Raw genomic sequence first — 20,793 nt, forward strand, 5'->3', positions numbered from 1 at the left:
TAAGGCCTTTCCTGATTTTATTACTGTATAGCAAAACTTTTTTCATTTGTGTACTGTGGCTCATGTTTTGTCAGGCATGTGCTGGTCATACTTGCTGGATGGACTGTGTAAATCAGGGGTCTGCATCCTGTGGCTCATAAGGTGATTTTGAGTGGCATGGCCAAAGTCAGCCCTAGGCAAAGTCAAGAAGTAGGCGAAGTTTCTCTTTGCCTCCCCAGCTCTTCTCTCAGTGCTTCTTTCTTCTCTCCCAGTACCTTTCACTGAACACTGTCCCACTGCCCTTGCCTACTGTCTTGCTCAACTGTGTATCTACTATGTAACTTGCTAATGATGGTATAAGGTATAATCCATCTCACAAATATTTGCATTTCAAAAAGGAACTCTGTAAGATGGAAAAGCCTTCAAGATCCACAGGAATGAAGCTATAATGGTGAAGCTATAATTGCTCATTAGCTCCAACAGAGGAAGAGAGAGGTAGTAGAGTTGCTGTTGTGGAGTGGGGGAGAGAGCTACCTACTCCTAAGGCCAACCTTGAACCTGAGCCCTCATCCCTTTCCCAACAGTCTGTTCTTGATGCTGTGGAAGGTCCCCCTCACCAGGAAGTTCTTTTCCTATCTCCCATCCCCTGTGTTATTAACCCACCCCTCAGGCATAATAAGTTCACTTCAGTAAATCCTTTCTAATGATCAGTTATTCCTGCGGGAGTGGGAGGGAAGGTTGTGGACCAAGCATCAGACAAGCATATCCCCATTCAGTGAGGTCCAGTCCCTGATCCCACAAGAGACCATTCCCTGAGAGAGTAGCCACGATGGCCACCTTTGCCACCCTCTAAGATGACCAAAATGTGTGCATTCCCCTTTGTCCCTGGGCCAAACCTTGTTAAAAGGAGCTCTCTTTCTAGAAGTTTTGTTTATCAAGGTATTGCATTTAACTGTTGTAGGCAACTTTTCCTCCAGAGAGCACAGATGTTTAAAGGAGCACAGCTGTTTAATGATGTGGCATACTCAGGTTTGAACTTAGATGGCTAGTAGAATTCCTTTTTTTTTTTAATGAGAATCAATAATGTTTGAAACAAAAATGACCTCAAATATTGTGAAAACCTTCATTTTGAACTTAAGATAATTTGTTTTACAAAATGAAAGGTGATAATATACTCTTTGGTGGGCTTATAAATTGGGAAGTATAATGGATTGCCCCCAGAAACGTCTCTGGAAGCTTCTGTTAACCTAACTTTTTTTTTTTTAAGTCGGACAATGGTATATAACTTTTAACTCTCGATAGGAACTAATTCTGAAGCATCAAATGCTTCTGAAACAGAATCTGACCACAGAGATGAACTCAGTGATTGGTCATTAGCTCCAACAGAGGAAGAGAGAGAGAACTTCCTGCGCAGAGGAGACGGGCGGCGGCGTGGCGGTGGAGGAAGAGGACAAGGAGGAAGAGGACGTGGAGGTGGCTTCAAAGGTACAGAGGGTTTTTTGTTTAAGAAATGAAGCTGAATTGTAACAACTGTCTGAAGTTCTATGAAAAAGCTAGGTGATTCAGTGACAAACTATCAAGCCCCCATTTCTCTCATTTTGTACTGGTCACCATAAGAAAGACTCATGTAATTAGCAATATCAGACAGACTTCCTTACAGTTTACATAGAATAAACTTATGAATAACCCCTGATAAGTAGTTCAGCTTCTTTGGGTACTCTAAACATCACATCTAATCATTAGTTCAGGTTGACCTATCACACAGTTGATGTAGAACTGTGATAGCTTAGGAATGTTTTCTGTAACATGTGCTGCTGTGCACTAAGTCACTTTAGTCATGTCCAGCTCTTTGCAGCCCTGTGGACTGTAGCCCTCCAGGCTCCTTTGTCCATGGGATTCTCCAGGCAAGAGTACTAGAGTGGGTAACCATTTCCTTATCCAGGGGATCTTCCTGACGCAGGGATCGAACTCAGGTCTCTTATGTCTCCTGTGTAGGCAGGCAGGTTCTTTGCCACTAGTGCCACCTGGATGCTAGATTATTAGACAGTGTGTAACTGAAATTGCTAGGTTGTTGATTATATTTTAGATTCTGTGGTTGGTCTAAATAAGATGAGGATGTGGGAACAAAGAACTCTCCAATAGGCATGTCAGAATCAGTGACCATTGAACTTTTAAAAATGTCCCTATAGGAAACGACGATCACTCCCGAACAGATAATCGTCCACGTAATCCAAGAGATGCTAAAGGAAGAACAGCAGATGGATCCCTCCAGGTAAACCTGTGTGCCTCTTTTCATCTAAATTGTCCCAGTTACAGAAGTTTGAGATTTATGTGAATTTGCTATACTATATAGGTATTTGTGAAATACTTTCCTTTCAACATTACATTTGTGGTCAATTTTAGTCCTTTATGACAAGTATACAAAGAATATTTCTCTAGCGAATGTGCAGTCTCAGTATTTGTAAAGATTTTGACAACCACATTATGACTTCAGTACCACGTAGGTGGTCCTTCCTACCCCCATCCTCCAAGGAAAGAAACATCCAGGAATGTACTGAGAGAGACTTGTATAAGCCTTGTGGAACCCACATCCCTCCTCACCGGAGTTGCAAGGATAGGGTGTCCTCTTTGACTGGAAAGTAAGAAAAAGAAGGTATCTAGCTCACAATAGACAGGGCTGATGACACACGGCTAGTAGATGCTGCAACAGTCAGCTGCCTATTTAGAGCCAGCCTCTACCCTGAGAACCCATGTCATATGGCCAGCACCTGTGCTGAACACATTGTTAACATAATTTTAAAATGAGCCCCCAAGCACAGCCAGGTACCTTGACTGGGTGTATTGTATCTCACTTAATGTTTCAACAGTACCCTGAGGTAAGAAGTTTTACTATTCTGTTTTATAGGTGAGTAAACTGAAGTTTAGAAAGATTGAGTCACATAGTTAGCATACACTGGAGTGATATTTGAACCCTGGTACCTCATTCCCAGAATGCATGATCTCTTCGGCTGCTTCTTTAGCTCTGAAGACTTAATCCAAGTAGTTGAGGGTCCCTTCATGACTATGGATTGGTTTGGGACCAGTACCTAAAATTAGTGAGACATAAATTTTAAGAGCAGAATCTTCATGACAGAATATTACTTAGAATTCATAGCATTTGTAAGTAGGTATTAACTATTAGTTTGTGCTTAAGGATCATCACTGAAAAGATCTTAGACCTAGAGATTGATGAAATTATGTACACATGTGTTTTACAGAGATGTAAGGTGTTTATGTACCAGTTTTATAATTCCCCTCTTGACAACCAAACAGTTAAAATACCCAGGACCAACAATTAAACACACTTTGAAATTCGAGTGCACCATTTTGGGACTATAGGTAGTCCCATTTCTACTTGAAGCAGATCAGTACTTTTATTAATTGTTTTAGGCCTGTGTGTCAACATTATCTTTCTTTTGTACAGCATCTACAATTGCATTAGCAGTGTTTTAAGTATTCAGTTCTGGCACTTAAAATATTATATAAATCTCAGAATATTATTTTTTAAATCATATTCATCTCTATCCTCTTCCTGGGATTCCAGTTCTCCCACACATTAGTGTCTTCAAATTTCCCTGTACTATTCTTATTCTTCAGAGTTTAAGTTGTATGATCCTCTGACTTGCCTTACTGTAATACAAGCTACTAGAAACCAGTGTTCATATGAGTATATGAGTATATATATATATATATAGTGTGTGTGTGTGTGTATATATATGAGTATATACAGTATATGTGTATATTTATATACACACACACATATATTGTAAGACAAAGGGAGCCCTCAGTGTAGAAAAAGTTAAACATACTTATGATAGAAATGAAGATGTAAACTAAAGGCTAGTTAATAAGTGAGTTATTACTCTGGTAACATCAGAATAGGAAGACAGTAATTTGTCTCTCTCCTCCTGGGTTTCATATCTTTGAAGAATAAACCATTTTTTGGAACAGACATGTATATTTTGCATATATATTTTGCAATCAGTAATAGAAGTTCATTTTAACTATTTGTTTCTCATTGTTTTGTTCTACTTAGAAGAAGACACAGTAGGATTGTGAGTTTTTATCTAACTTTGGATGCAGTGAGATGACCAAGGTGTTCCAGTTACAGAAGAAGAGTGTTTTAGAATCATAAGCCAAATAAAGCTCCTACCTGACCTTAATTTCTCACACTTCTTCTATTCAAATCCCTTTTAACATGTGGAATTTACACTTTGGGCTTAAATTTCTTGTCAGGCCAATTACAGATTACAACAGAATATGGTCTTTGTATATAACAACTATAACTTGTTTTAGATCAGAGTTGACTGCAATAATGAAAGGAGTGTCCACACTAAAACATTACAGAATACCTCCAGTGAAGGTAATCGGCTGCGCACGGGTAAAGATCGTAACCAGAAGAAGGAAAAGCCAGACACCGTGGATGGCCAGCAACCACTTGTCAATGGAGTACCCTAAACTGCATAATTCTGGAGTGATATCCCCTATACCATTTCCGTAATTCTTATTCCATATTAGAAAACTTTGTTAGGCCAAAGACAAATAGTAGGCAAGGTGGCACAGGGCATGAAATGAACAATTCCGTTAAGAATTTTGGTTTTTTCACATTGCCCATAGCAGCAATTTTCAAATTTGCACAAAACGAGGTCTTAAAATTTTTGAAACATTACTTTTAAATAATTAATTATACTTAGCACTTCAGGACAGGATTTTCGTTTGGTTTATTTTTTAAATACAAAGCAGTGATATTCTTTGTTAATTTGGACCGTTTACCCTGCATTGGGTGATAACTCACTGGTATTTTTCAGTTTTTCTGAATAATAGCATTTATGGTAATCATATTAGACTTCTGTTTTCAATCTCATAGAGAAGTCCATAAAATACTATGGCATTTCATGTCCTGTGTCAGTTTATGTTTTGGTCCACTTTTCCAGTATTTTAGTGGACCTGAGATGTGTGTGATGTGACGTTTGTCATTTTCATTAGCAAAAAAAAAAAAAGTTGTATGATCTGTGCCTTTTTTATATCTTGGCAGGTAGGAATATTATATTTGGATGCAGAGTTCAGGGAAGATAAGTTGGAAACACTAAATGTTAAAAGATGTAGCAAACCCTGTCAAACATTAGTACTTTATAGAAGAATGCATGCTTTCCATATTTTTTTTCTTACATAAACATCAGGTTAGGCAGTATAAAGAATAAGACTCTTGTTTTTGTTCTGTTGCACTGAAGTTTGACAAATAGTGTTATTGGACGGATGTGTAATTTTTCTGTATAGACCGGAGAAGTAGTAACGGTCTTTTCATTTGCAAGAGGCTCAAATGTTTTCAGCTAGGAACAAATCTTCCTGGTCGAAAATTAGTAGGATACGCCTGCTCTTTGGCCTGATGATCAGTTTTAACTAAGAGCTGTTTTTTATTTTGTCCTCCCCGAGTTTTGTGAAGTTTCTCATTTTCATTTCAAGCATATTTGGGGGAGGTAGAAAGGTCATTTCCATGTGTGCATAATGATCCTGTGAAGTACAGGTACTTTGAGAAACATTGGAAGCAGGTAAATGTTTTGTAAACTTTGAAATATTAGGTCTAATGTATAAGCAGAATTGGAAAGCAGACTAGGATTGGTTAACACATGAAACTTTATTTTTTTTCCTTTTGTTTTTTTGACATACTGGGTTTCGGTTTTGAGGTTTTTTTTTGTGTGTTTTTTTTTTTTTAATGAGATTTACTGAGGAAAATATGTGAAGGACCTTCACTCTAAGATGTTATATTTTTCTTAAAAAATAACTCCAAGTAGGGGTACCACTGAATCTGTACAGTGCCGTACAAACCGAAGTTCTGCCTCTGATGTCTGTTGTGAGTTTGTTTCTTTGAATTTTCATATTACGGTTACTTTTCCTTGCATACAAATGAGCATATAAAAATGGCAACAAACTGCACATGATTTCAAGAATATTAAAAAGTCTTTTAAAAGTATTGCCAAACATTAATGTTGATTTCTAGTTATTTATTCTGGGAATGTATAGTATTTGAAAGCAGAAATTGGTACCTTGCACACATCATCTGTAAGCTGTTTGGTTTAAAATACTGTAGATAATTAACCAAGGTAGAATGACCTTGTAATGTAACTGCTCTTGGGCAATATTCTCTGTACATATTAGCGACAACAGATTGGATTTTATGTTGACATTTGTTTGGTTATAGTGCAATATATTTTGTATGCAAGCAGTTTCAATAAAGTTTGATCTTCCTCTGCTACCCTGATGTTGATGCAATCCTTACAAATGATTGCTTTTAAAATTTTAAGATAGGAAAAGTCTATAGAAAGTGTTCTGTTACAAAATGTATGTTACCATTGGAAATTTCACATGTCATAGGAAGTTAGCGGATATCTACCAACTTTCAAGAACTTGATCTTGTTTAATAAGGTGAAAAATACAAACAAAATGGTACAAAAGCACATTGTGCCATTACAATATGCACTAAGTCTCTTTTTTACCATGGCTGAATTCAGCAAGGCGCTAACTTGCTTAAATGTGAATTACTAACTTCTAAAACTGTAATTGAGTCACATGTTTTCATGTGGAGTTGGAGTTGATTCATATTACAATATTTGTGTGCTAAACATGTATGTTTTTCAGTTCAAAGTCATGATGTTTTTAAAATCTTATTAAAGTTTCAAAAATCTGAAGATTGTTTATCTAGATGTAAATTTTTATTAAAAAGTTGCACTTATGAAAAAGCAAAAATTTAGTCTGACAGATGTTTGCTCCTGGTCTTAAATTTCTAAATGTAACAAAACTTAAAGATGGGGGAAGGTATTAATCATGCAAAGCATATATTATGCCTTGCAAATAATCTTTTATGTGCTTCTAAAAGGCAGAAATGTAGATAATTGAAAGTAATTCTATATATTCCCAGTTATAGGATTTGAACACATTAATTACATAGGATGCTACTAAACCATGTTAAAGACATGCTCCTGTCTGTGCACACATAAACATACTTGCCATTTGGAAACTATTAAAGATGTCTGTGAATCTTTTTAAAAAATGTTGATGTCAGTAATAGAGAACATGACAGTGTGTAGGTAAACTATGTCTGAATTGATTATTGTGATAACTTGATGGAAACTCTGGCACAACCTAGAAGAGTAGATAGAAATAGATGACCATGTCAAAGTTCTTCCCAATGTTAGAATCCAAAATGATCCAGTGATAAGCAGGACAGTCTCTCTCTATATAAATGTTTTGTGTTTTATTTTCCCCTAGAGAAAAATCCATCTTTATTCTCTGGCTTTCTAGTTTTCATTCTGGTACTTTTTTTGAATTTCTGTTACCTGTTCAGCCTAGTTCTAGACTCTTGCACAATCCATGAGAGGTGGTAAGTAGCAACCATCCCCAAGTAACTTTGTTGGGTTTTTGTGGTTTCACGTTTCAGTGCTTGCTACATGTGAATACCCTATTGGTGGCAGCAGGCTTGAGACTCAAGCCTGTCTTGTCTCAATTGGCTCACTTGGAGGCATTTCTCTCATCTGAACATGAACTTCCGGTTCCTGGTGGTTAGGAGTATAGTACCTTTTAGAGTCAATATATTGATTAGATCATTTTGGACCAATTCGCTTTATGGCCATAAATAGTGTCTTTGAGTCATGACATTTTGAGCCTCTGATAAGCAGTTATTCTGAAATAGCCATTACAAGATGCTAGTCTTGATTGCTCAGAAGGCTTAATGGGTACCAGTATTTAAATTTTGACCATCTTTCCCTCTGTTTATCTGAAGCTGTTTAAAGGATTTTTTTGGGGGGGGGTTGCTATTTTAAAATTTTCTTTCCATTTCTCTCAAAACTTATGAAGAAACAGGGAAATATGTTTTATGCTAATGAGTTTCATGTTAATGGGAGATGCATTAAAAGTCTTTGCAAGTTGCACTTGCTAAGTGATTTCAAGAGTAAGCGTCAAACTAAGTGCCTAAAGGTTTTCCCACCAGTTTCTCTATAGCATACACTTAATTACAGGGTAGGTCAAAATTAGAAGGAAAATTGTCAACAGAAAATGGTTACATGGAATCCTGAGAACTAGAGTATATTATTCAGTATCAAGGAAAACGTAGATAGCTTATGCTAAGAGAAGAAAAGAATTCCAATATTATTTTTGGAAAATAGTAAGCATCTTTGTCAGGTTTCTCTGGAGATCGAAGCCTGTAAGGTATTGCATCAAAGAATACTAGTGCTCAAGGAATAAATAACCATTAAAGGTTGCAAGTGCAGCCTGGATATTACGTGATGAAAAGGAACCTAAGGAGTTAGGCTGTGAAGAGGGAGGAATCAGGAGCTAGATTCTACACTTGACCTGGGTGCACACTAGCTCTCTGGTTCCTGGAAGAGCCATTTCACCTCTTCATGTTCCAGTTTCTTCCTGGGTTAAATAAGTGGTTGCTAAGATCATTTGGTGACAGCACTCCAGCAGATGTGAGGTGACCACCCATCATGGTTTGATTTGTATTTCCCTGATGAATAATTTGGAGCAATTTTTCATGTGTCTGTTGGCCTTTGTATGTCGTCTTTGGCAAAATGTTTGTTCAGGTACTCTGCCCATTTTTTAATCATTTTTTTCTCCTTTCATTTAGAGTTGTTTGAGTTCTTTTCATATTTTGGATATTTGCCTCTTGTCAGTTACTTGATTTGTAGATATTTTCTCCCATTCAGTTGCTTTTTCATTTCGCTGATGGTTACCTTTATTGTGCAAAAGCTTTTTAGTCTGATGTAGTCCCACTTGTTGACTTTTGCTTTTGTTAACTTTGATGTTTAATTTTAACTTTTGGTGACTTACTATAAAGCTGTTTTTGAATGAGTGCTAGCGTGATCATCCTTGTATGTATTTGAGTATATATAATGTTCCTTAGAATTCCTGGGAGAGGGGAATTTAATATATAAATACTGGTAGGTGTTAAGGAAATTACTTTCCTGGAAGTTTTATCAATCACCCTCCAGCCACATGGTGTGTGAGCAGCATATTTTGTCACTTCCTCCTTCACAGGTTGAAAATTGCTGCTTATAACAGGGTGTGAGAAGTGCATTCTTGTTGTCAAGTGTATTTCTTTTTTTTTTTTAATATTTCTTTTGCTTCATCGGATCTTAATTGAGGCACGTAGTGAACAAGTCCGTGGGGTCGCTAAGGTCGGACACGACTGAGCAACTTCACTTTCACTTTCCACTTTCACACATTGGAGAAGGAAATGGCAACCCACTCCAGTGTTCTTGCCTGGAGAATCCCAGGGACGGGGGAGCCTGGCGGGCTTCCGTCTATGGGGTCACACAGAGTCGGACACGACTGAAGTGACTTAGCAGCAGCAGCAGCAGCAGCAGTAGCAGCAAGGTGTCGTAGGGGCTTCCCTGGTGGCTCAGTGGCAAAGAACCCGCCTGCCAATGCAAGAGACACAGGTTTGATCCCTGGGTTGGGAAGATCCCCTGGAGGAGGGCATGGCAGCCCAGTCCAGTATTCTTGCCTAGAGAATCCCATGGACAGAGGAACCTGGCAGGCCACAGTCCATGGGGGCGCAAAAGAGTTCGATGCGACTTAACGACTAAACAACAGCAACATGTTTTACATGGAGAAAGCTAGTAATTGTTAATGAGCCACCCACCTTATTTCATCTGGTTCTCATTAAATATTCAGTGAACATTCACTGTATATCAGGCACTTCACAGGTGGCTTGGGATACAGAGATAATGTTTCAGATCTTCAAGAAGTTCAGTGTCAAGTGGGCAAACTCGGTAAGTTAGCAGGCAGTTCCAACACATGGTACAGTCAGTGCTCAGATGCACAGGGTGAGATGTGCACACACAGAAACAACCCAAATCAGGGTGGTGTGGAGTCAGTAAAGGGCCTCTCAGTGAAATGAAATTTACCGAAATTGGAGGACAGGTTGGAAAGTCTAGCCAGGAGAAAAGGGGCCAGGGCCATTGATCCGGACATCAAAAAGTAAATTGGGGGAGCTTCCTGAAGTTTCATTGTGGCTGAAACAGAGAATTTGAGGCAGAGAGTGAGAGGTGAGACAAGTGAAATGCCCAAGGCAGGCCTATGGCGCCGTTGTTAGAGGTTTGACTTGAAGGAGCCTCTGAAGGGTTTTAAATGAGATCAGATTTATGCTTGTGTGGAGGGACAGACAGGATTCCCTTTTGCCAGGATGACTTCAGGAGCCTCTGTCAAGTTGCCTGGTAACCAACGAGCAGGAGGGACTGGGCCCACATCCAATTTTGCGGAGGCTCTGCTGCCCATGGTCTAAATCCGGCTTCCCACAAGGTCACAGGTGGTAGCAGCCTGTGTTCCCAGACAGCTCCCTTGACAGCCGGCATTTAAGCCCTGGTTTGAACTTCTGCCTGCAAGGCCACCAGCATCAATGCTGCCCTCTGAAACGGTAACTCCCAGGGAAGACCTTTCCCTGGAGCCCAGCCCCAAGGATGCAGGCTATAGGGCCCCAGCCTTTGTCTGTGGCTCTGCTGGGAGCTTGGGTGTCCTTGAGCCTCTTCCTGAGCCTTGCGGTAAGTTTCCCTCATTAAAACATTTTCCTTTTCCATGCTGGAATGCCATTTACCTTTGCCCACTGAGGCACAGATCGTGTCCCACAGGAGGCAAGCTCATCTTCTTCCCGTGCTGGCATTTGGGAAACCACAAAAGGGCTCAACTAAGCCATACCAGGGCTGCATGACACCCTAGGTAGGGCTGGTGATGGGAGACCTGGCTGAGCTGAAATCACTGGTGACGTGCGATTTCAGGGCTTGTCTGAGCCCACGCCAGTTGCTACAAAGACCATGGAAAGCCATCCATGGAGGGTAAACTGAGACCGATTCCTTGGCACTGCCTACAAGTCAGCCAGCCCTGTGAGCCCTAAGGAAAAAGAAGTTGAGAGAAAAGGGGTCTAAATCTAAGTGGTTTAGACACTTGGTCTAAAGTGTCGAAGCGGTAGATGCAACCTATCCTGGGATTTGAGATTGTTCTGCAGTGTACCATCCAGGAGCTTGCAGAGAGGGTCGGGGGTTGAGGTCCAGACAGGCTTCATCGCACAGGGAATTCAACTCCCTGTAGTAGTCACAGAAGTCCACTGAGGCTTGAACTACTTACATGATGAAGAAGCTACACCCAGGAGGTAAGTGGCAACGGATGGCCAGCGTTGGAGCTTTACCACCAGATTCCCTTTTGCCAACTGAATTGGCTGGTTCAGCCATGCACGTGTACCTGCCCTGGGCTTAGAATCAGATGCTCGCAAGGAAGTCAGATTCACATGCCACAAAGAGGAGACTTCTCTACTGAGGTCGCAGGTGCTTCAAGGCACCTGGGCTTTATAGAAGGATTGTACGAAAATCCTGGGCCTCAGGGCTAACTCGTGAGCAAAGGACCTTAATTCAGAGAAGGCTGAAGGAGGACGTCCCTCTAATTTTGCTCTTTCTCCCAGGAGTAAGGGATGGGATGATCCCTTGGTGCTGATTTAGGCCCCACCCAAAAGAGTAAGAGGAAATAAGGGGGCTGTAAATTGTCCCAGGTCTCAGCAAAAACCAACACTTCAGACTTAGTGCAGTGCTCTTAGGGCTCTGGTCCTCAAAGGGATCCCTAAGGAAGGAAGTGGATGGGGAAAGCCAAGAGCGGGGATCAACATAACCCAAATCACCCTAAAGAGGATGTAGAGAGAAGATAGAGGTATAAGAAACAAAAAGGACTGATAATTGAGTGAGCATTAAGGCGAGCCCTGTGGAGAGCTGACACGAGGGGGTGGATGTTGGAGGTCACGAGTGTTTCCCACTGCCTGGCCAGGAAGTCTCCACAGCCTGTTGTGTACTTAGAGAAGAGTGCAGAGGAGGAAGCTGAGTACTTAGTCACATATTCATGCTGCTAGAATGAGACTCCCCAGGCCCACAGGCCTCTGTGCAATCCAGGAGACTTGATTTTTCTGGCCTGACGGCTAGAGGGTCGTTCAGTCCAGATTTGAGTCCCTTCCAAAGCAAACTTGGCCCTGGGTCCAGTCCTCTGCCCTCTTCAGAGGGATAGCTGACTTTTGCCCTTGTCCATGTGGCCTGGAACATAGGCACGGGGAGAATTCTGCAGACCTACCAGGCACTGGTGCCCCAGTAATTGTCATTCTTGGACCTGATGGGTCCACGGTAAGTTTCCCTGGCAGGATTTGGGACTGGTTTTATTTACATGCTGGGTTCCCTCAGTCCATCAGAGTACACTCATCTGCTGGGTGGGTCTGGGCACCGCCATCCCTCCTGGTGACTTCAGGGCCTCTTGACTTTCCAAAGCCTGCCAGGATTGTGCCATTTAAACAAGTATCAAATACCAGTTGGTGACAAAACCTAGAAGGCTTATTCGGTTGCCAGGAGGGAGTGGTAATGCATACTATCTGCCAGCTCCCAACCTGGGTAGGCAGGCAGTTAAATCCAGTGTCTGATTGCAGATCGTTGTGGCTTTAATAGTGGCCACCCAGTCACTCAAAGCACCTGATTTTTCCAGCAGGTGACTCAACTGACTGCCTCCATAACTGGCAATTGGTGTGTGGCCGGTAGCTGCACTGTCCAGGCCCTCAACCACCAGCCACATGTGACTGCTGACCACCCAAAGGCTGCTCTGGACTGAGATGTGCAATTCTCAATGTAGAATGCACAACAGATTTTGAAAACTTAGTTTGAAAAAAGAATGAAAAATACCTGTTTTTTATATTTAAGTGCTGGAATGTTACTATTTTGGATCTATTTTGAACTGAACTGAACCATGTTACTAAAATGAGTTAGACCTGTCTCGTTTTACTTTTTTTTTTTTAATATATAGTGACTACTCAGTTCAGTTCAGTTCAGTCGCTTAGTCGTGTCCGATTCTTTGTGACCCCATGAACCACAGCACGCCAGCCCTCCCTGTCCATCACCAACTCCCTGAGTTCACTCAAACTCATGTCCATAGAGTCGGTGATGCCATCCAGCCATCTCATTCTCTGTCGTCCCCGTCTCCTCTTACCCCCAATCCCTCCCAGCATCAGACTCTTTTCCAGTGCGTCAACTCATCGCATGAGGTGTCCAAAGTATTGGAGTTTCAGCTTTAGCATCAGTCCTTCCAATGAACACCCAGGATTGATCTCCTTTACAATGGACTGGTTGGATCTCCTTGCAGTCCAAGGGACTCTCAAGAGTCTTCTCCAGCACCACAGTTCAAAAGCATCAATTCTTCAGCGATCAGCTTTCTTCACAGTCCAACTCTCACATCCATACATGACCACAGGAAAAACCATAACCTTGACTAGACAGACCTTTGTTGGCAAAGTAATGTCTCTGCTTTTTAATATACTATCTAGGTTGGTCATAACTTTCCTTCCAAGGAGTAAGCGTCTTTCAATTTCATGGCTGCAATCAGCATCTGCAGTGATTTTGGAGCCCAAAAAATAAAGTCTGACACTGCTTCCACTGTTTCCCCATCTATTTCCCATGAAGTGATGGGACCAGATGCCATGATCTTTGTTTTCTGAATGTTGAGCTTCAAGCCAACCTTTTCACTCTCTTTCACTTTCATCAAGAGGCTTTTGAGTTCCTCTTCACTTTCTGCCATAAGGGTAGTGTCATCTGCATATCTGATGTTATTGATATTTCTCCCAGCAATCTTGATTCCAGCTTGTGCTTCTTCCAGCCCAGCGTTCCTCATGATGTACTCTGCGTATAAGTTAAATAAGCAAGGTGTCAATATACAACCTTGACGTACTCCTTTTCCTATTTGGAACCAGTCTGTTGTTCCACGACCAGTTCTAACTGTTGCTTCTTGACCTGCATACAGGATGCAAAATTAGGTCTGGTTAATTCTTGCCTGGAGAATTCCACAGAGGAGCCTGGTGGGCTATGGTCCATAGGGTCACAAAGAGCCAGACACGACTGAAGCAACTTAGCACACACTCACAATGGACCATAGCCCACCAGGTTCCTCTGCCCTTGGGATTCTCCAGGCAAGAATACTGGAGTGGGTTGCCTTGCCCTCCTCCAGGGGATCCTCCCAACGCAGGGATCAAACTCACAACTCTTATGTCTCATGCATTGGCAGGCAGGTACTTTCCCACTAGCGCCACCTGGGAAGCCCTACAGCCTACAGTCCATGGAATTGAAACTATATATATATATAAATTTATTTATTTGACTGCACCTGGTCTTAGTTGTGGCATGTGGGGTCTTTGTTGTATCATGCCAGATCTTTCATTGTGGCACATGGAATCTCTACTTGTGGCACACCAACTCAGTAGTTTCAGACAACTACCGCAACATAGCCTTACTTGCTATATGGTACATGGGATTTTAGTTTCCCAAACAGGAACTGAACCCGCCTCCCCTGCATTGTAAGGTGGATTCCTTTTTTTTTATGTTTTTTTTTTAAATTGAAGGCTAATTACTTTACAATATTGTATTGGTTTTGCCATACATTGACATGAATCTGCCCCGGGTGTATATGTGTTCCCCATCTTGAACCCCCCTCGCACCTCCCTCCCCATAGCATCCCTCTGGGTCATCCCAGTGCACCAGCCCCGAGCATCCTGTATCATGCATTGAACCTGGACTGGCGATTCATTTCACATATGATAATATACATGTTTCGATGCCATTCTCCCAAATAATCCAACCCTCGCCCTTTCCCACAGAGCCCAAAAGACTGTTCAATACATCTGTGTGTCTTTTGCTATCTCGCATACAGGGCTATCATTACCATATATCTAAATTCAATATATATGCGTTAGTATAGTGTATTGGTGTTTTTCTTTCTGACTTACTTCACTCTGTATAATAGGCTCCAGTTTCATCCACCTCATTAGAACTGATTCAAATGTATTCTTTTTAATTGCTGAGTAATACTCCACTGTGTATAAGTACCAGAGCTTTCTTATCCATCCATCTGCAGATGGACATCTAGGTTGCTTCCATGTCCTGGCTATTATAAACAGTGCTGCGATGAACACTGGAGTACATGTGTCTCCTTCAGTTCTGGTTTCCTCGATGTGTATACCCAGAAGTGGGATTGCTGGGTCGTATGGCAGTTCTATTTCCAGTTTTTTAAGGAATCTCCACACTGTTCTCCATAGTGGCTGTACTAGTTTGCATTCCCACCAACAGTGTAAGAGGGTTCCCTTTTCTCCACACCCTCTCCAGCATTTATTGCTTGTAGACTTTTGGATAGCAGCCATTCTGAATGGCATGAAATGGTACCTCATTGTGAGTTTGATTTGCATTTCTCTGATTATGAGTGATGTTGAGCATGTTTTCATGTGTTTGTTAGCCGTCTGTATGTCTTATTTGGAGAAATGTCTGTTTAGTTCTTTGACCCATTTTTTGATTGGGTCGTTTATTTTTCTGGAATTGAGCTGCAGAAGTTGCTTGTATATTTTTGAGATTAATTCTTTGTCAATTGCTTCATTTGCTATTATTTTCTCCCATTCTGAAGGCTGTCTTTTCACCTTGCTTATAGTTTCCTTTGCTGTGCAGAAGCTTTTAATTTTAATTAGGTCCCATTTGTTTATTTTTGCATTGATTTCCAATATTCTGGGAGGTGGGTCATGGAGGATCCTGCTGTGATTTATGTTGGAGAGCATTTTGCCTATGTTCTCCTCTAATAGTTTTATAGTTTATGGTCTTACATTTAGACCTTTAATCCATTTTGAGTATATTTTTGTGTATGGTGTTAAGGAGTGTTCTAGTTTCATTCTTCTACAAGTGGTTGACCAGTTTTCCCAGCACCACTTGTTAAAGAGATTGTCTTTTCTCCATTGAATATTCTTGCTTCCTTTGTCAAAGATAAGGTGTCCATAGGTATGTGGATTTATCTCTGGGCTTTCTATTTTGTTCCGTTGATATATATTTCTGTCTTTATGCCAGTGCCATACTGTTTGACGACTGTGGTTTGTAGTAGAGCCTGAAGTCCTGCAGGTTGATTCCCCCAGTTCCATTCTTCTTTGTCAAGATTGCTTTGGCTATTCGAAGTTTTTTGTATTTCCATAAAAATTGTGAAATTATTTGTTCTCACTCTGTGAAAACTACCATTGGTGGCTTGATAGGGATTACATTGAATGTATAGATTACTTTGGGTAGTATACTCATTTTCACAATATTTATTCTTCCAATCCACGAACATGGTATATTTCTCCATCTATTAGTGTCCTCTCTGATTTCTTTCACCAGTGTTTTATAGTTTTCTATGTAGGTCTTTAGTTTCTTTAGGTAGATATATTCCTAAGTATTTTATTCTTTTCATTGCAAAGGTGAATGTAATTGTTTCCTTAATTTCTCTTTCTATTTTCTCATTATTAGTGTATAGGAATGCTAGGGATTTCTGTGTGATGATTTTATATTCTGCAACTTTACTATATTCGTTGATTAGCTCTAGTAATTTTCTGGTGGAGTCTGTAGGTTTTTCTATGTAGAGGATCATGTCATCTGCAAACAGAGTTTTACTACTTCTTTTCCAATTTGGATTACTTTTATGTGTTTTTCTGCTGTGATTGCTGTGGCCAAAACTTCCAAAACTATGCTGAATAGTAGTGGTGAGAGTGGGCACCCTTGTCTTGTTCCTGACTTTAGGGGAAATGCTTTCAGTTTTTCACCATTGAGGATAATGTTTGCTGTGGGTTTGTCATATATAGCTTTTGTTATGTTGAGGTATGTTCCTTCTATTCCCACCTTCTGGAGGGTTTTTATCATAAATGAATTTTCAATTTTGTCAAAGGGTTTCTCTGCATCTATTGAGATAATCACATGGTTTTTATTTTTCATTTTGTTAACGTGGTGTGTTACATTGATTGATTTGTGGATATTGAAGAATCCTTGCATTCTGGGGTTAAAGCCCACTTGGTTATAATGTATGGTCTTTTTAATGTGTTGTTGGATTCTGATTGCTAGAATTTTGTTAAGGATGTTTGCATCTATGTTCATCAGTGATATTGGCCTGTAATTTTCTTTTTTTGTGTGGCATCTTTGTCAGGTTTTGGGATTAGGGTGATGGTGGCCACATAGAATGAGTTTGGATGTTTACCTTCCTCTGCAATTTTCTGGAAGAGTTTGAGTAGGATCGGTGTTAGCTCTTCTCTAAATTTTTGGTAGAATTCAGCTGTGAAGCCGTCTGGACCTGGGCTTTTGTTTGCTGGAAGATTTCTGATTACAGTTTCAATTTCCGTGCTTGTGTTGGGTCTGTTAAGATTTTCTATTTCTTCCTGGTTCAGTTTTGGAAAGTTGTACTTTTCTGAGAATTTGTCCATTTCTTCCAAGTTGTCCATTTTATTGGCATATAATTGCTGATAGTAGTCTCTTATGATCCTTTGTATTTCTGTGTTGTCTGTTGTGATCTCTCCCTTTTCATTTCTAATTTTATTGATTTGGTTCTTCTCCCTTTGTTTCTTGATGAGCCTGACTAGTGGTTTGTCAATTTTATTAACCCTCTCAAAGAACCAGCTTTTGGCTTTGTTGATTTTTGCTATGGTCTCTTTTGTTTCTTTTGTATTCATTTCTGCCCTAATTCTTCAGATTTCTTTCCTTCTACTAACGCTGGGGTTCTTCATTTCTTCCTTTTCTAGTTGCTTTAGGTGTAGAGTTAGGTTATTTAGTTGACTTTTTTCTTGTTTCTTGAGGTATGTCTGTATTGCTATGAACCTTCCCCTTAGCACTGCTTTTACAGAATTCCACAGGTTTTGGGTTGTGTTTTCATTTTCATTCGTTTCTATGCATATTTTGATTTCTGTTTTGAGTTCTTCTATGATTTGTTGGTTATTCAGCAGCATGTTTTTCAGCCTACATGTGTTGGCATTTTTAATAGTTTTTCTCCTGTAATTGAGATCTAATCTTACTGCATTTTGGTCAGAAAAGATGCTTGGAATGATTTCAAGTTTTTTGAATTTACCAAGGCTAGATTTATGGCCTAGGATGTGGTCTATCCTGGAGAAGGTTCCGTGTGCACTTGAGAAAAGGGTGAAATTCATTGTCTTGGGGTGAAATGTCCTATAGATATCAATTAAGTCTAACTGGTATATTGTATCATTTTACGTTTGTGTTTCGTTGTTAATTTTCTGTTTAGCTGATCTATCCATAGGTGTGAGTGGGGTGTTAAAGTCTCCCACTATTATTGTGTTACTGTTAATTTCCCCTTTCATACTTGTTAGCAACTTTCTTACATATTGTGGTTCTTCTATGTTGGGTGCATATATATTTATAATTGTTATACCTTCTTCTTAGATTGATCCTTTGATCATTATGTAGTGTCCTTCTTTGTCTCTTTTCACAGCCTTTGTTTTAAAGTCTATTTTATGTGATATGAGTATTGCTACTCCTGCTTTCTTTTCGTCTCTGTTTGCGTGGCATATCTTTTTCCAGCCCTTCACTTTCAGTCTGTATGTGTCCCTTGTTTCATGGCGGGTCTCTTGTAGACAGCATATATAGGGGTCTTGTTTTTGTATCCATTCAGCCAGCCTTTGTCTTTTGGTTGGGGCATTCAACCCATTTACATTTAGGGTAATTATTGATAAGTATGATCCTGTTGCCATTTACTTTACTGTTTTGGGTTCGAGTTTATACACCCTTTCTGTGTTTCCTATCTAAAGAAGTTCCTTTAGCTTTTGTTGGAGAGCTGGTTTGGTGGTGCTGAATTCTCTCAGCTTTTGCTTGTCTGTAAAGCTTTTGATTTCTCCTTCATATTTGAATGAGATCCTTGTTGAGTACAGTAATCTGGTCTATAGGTTATTTTCTTTCATCACTTTAAGTATGTCCTGCCATTCCTTCCTGGCCTGAAGTGTTTCCATTGAAAGATAGCTGTTATCCTTATGGGAATCCCCTTGTGTGTTATTTGTTGTTTTTCCCTTGCTGCTTTTAATATTTGTTCTTTGTGTTTGATTTTTGTCAATTTGATGAGTATGTTTCTTGGGGTATTTTGCCTTGGGTTTTTCCTGTTTGGGACTCTCTGGGTTTCTTGGACTTGGGTGATTATTTCCTCCCCCATTTAGGGAAGTTTTAAACTATTATCTCCTCAAGTATTTTCTCATGGTCTTTCTTTTTGTCTCCTTTCTGGGACTCATGATTCGAATGTTGGGGCATTTAACATTGTCCTAGAGGTCTCCGAGATTGTCCTCATTTCTTTTAATTTGTTTCTCTTTTTTCTTCTCTGTTTCACTTATTTCTACCATTCTATCTTCCAGCTCACTTATCCTATCTTCTGCCTCTGTTATTCTACTGTTGGTTCCCTCCGGAGTGTTTTTGATCTCATCTATTACATTATTCGTTGTATATTGACTCGTTTTTATTTCTTCTAGATCCCTGTTAAACCTTTCTTGCATCTTCTCAATCCTTGTCTCCAGGTTATTTATCAGTAACTCCAATTTGTTTTCAAGATTTTGGATCATTTTCACTATCATTATTTGGAATTCTTTATCAGGTAGATTCCCTATCTCTTCCTATTTTGTTTGGGTTGGTGGGCATTTATCCTGTTCTTTTATTTGCTGGGTATTTCTCTGCCTCTTCATGTTTCTTATATTGCGGTGTTTGGAGTCGCCTTTCTGTCTTCTGGCAGTTTGTGGAGTTCTCTTTATCGTGGAGTTTCCTCACTGTGGGTGAGGTTGGACGGGTTCCCTGGTTAGGGAAGCTTGTGTCTGTGTTCTGGTGGGTGGAGCTGGATTTCTTCTATCTGGAATGCAATGAAGTGTCCAGTAATGAGTTTTGAGATGTCAGCGGGTTTGGAGTGACTTTGGGCAGCCTGTATATTGAAGCTCAAACCTATGTTCCTGTGTTGTTGGCGAATTTGCGTGTATGTTTTGCTCTGGAACTTGTTGACCATTGAGTGGTGCTTGGTTTCAGTGTAGGTATGGAGCTGTTTGATGAGCTCCTGTCGATTAATGTTCTCTGGAGTCAGGATTTCTCTGGTGTTCTCAGGATTTGGACTTAAGCCTCTGCCTCTGGTTTTCAGTGTTATTCTTGCAGTAGCCTCAAGACTTCTCCATCTGTCACTTCCAAGGTGGGTCCCTCTGTTTTAGCTTCTTCTGTTTGCTGGTCTCTTCAGTGTCTACTTTCTGCCCTGACACAAGGGGGCGGTGGGGGACACTTTTTTAAGCTCACTTTCTCAGTTGTGCTGTTGGAAGGGATGTACGCTGCAAACAAATAACCCTGGCGTCTGTGGGGAGTGCTTGCAATGTCTCGGCCACACTGGGTTTGCCCCTGCTCACAGCGTGTGTGCTTTCCCTGTCTACACTGCTCAGGCTCTAGGTTGCTCTGCTGGGAACTATCTGAGGCTGGCCCTGAGTTGCATGCACTTCCCAGGTCTAAGCCGCTGAGGTTCATGTACTTGGGTACTCCACAAAGGCGCAGATTCGGTTGTGCCTGCATTTTCTGCCCTTCCCCCATCTGAGCAGCTCAGGTGACCAGGTGTTTGGTGAGCGTGGTCTCTGTGACTTATCACCTCGCTGGTCCCTGCCACTCGCTTTTCTGGGTGTACAACCGGCGCACCTTCTCAGGTGGATGTCAACCATCCAGAATCCCAAGAAGACTTGGTTAGCAACGAAGCCTGCTTGCAGTTTGGGAGATGATGCCTCTCTGGGGCCGCAATTGCCCCCTTCCAACTCTGGCTGCCCTCCCCTGCCTGTCTTGGCGGGGTATGGAGGATGGGCTGTCTGCAGCTGACTAGATATAGTCAGCCTTTTGTTCTGTGAGCGGGTGTGGCAGTGCCTTAGGTTTGGGCTTTTCGCCTTTTCAGGGGGTAGCTATCCCACAGTCTGCTTTGTGATCTCAAGTT

At 40.8% G+C, this 20,793-nt stretch overlaps 1 protein-coding gene across 12 annotated transcripts in view; it reads left to right on the forward strand.

The window, feature by feature from the left end:
• The window catches only part of FMR1 (fragile X messenger ribonucleoprotein 1), a 48,129-nt gene extending 41,425 nt beyond the window's left edge, over window positions 1-6,704 (forward strand). For 4 of the 12 annotated variants that reach the window (XM_088834131.1, XM_055438055.2, XM_055438043.2 and 1 more), the window contains 3 exons: window positions 1,282-1,464; window positions 2,169-2,251; window positions 4,315-6,704. In XM_088834131.1, coding sequence (XP_088690257.1) covers window positions 1,282-1,464; window positions 2,169-2,251; window positions 4,315-4,476 — 428 coding nt within the window. In that variant the 3' untranslated portion in view covers window positions 4,477-6,704. The other 8 variants (XM_055438049.2, XM_055438052.2, XM_055438047.2 and 5 more) reach the window with 7 other exon arrangements.
• Window positions 6,705-20,793: the final 14,089 nt, after the last annotated feature.

The sequence above is a fragment of the Moschus berezovskii genome, chromosome X (genome assembly GCF_049115385.1).
Source record: "Moschus berezovskii isolate FMDL1 chromosome X, NW_MosBer_1.0, whole genome shotgun sequence".
NCBI classification, from domain to species: Eukaryota; Metazoa; Chordata; class Mammalia; order Artiodactyla; family Moschidae; genus Moschus; species Moschus berezovskii.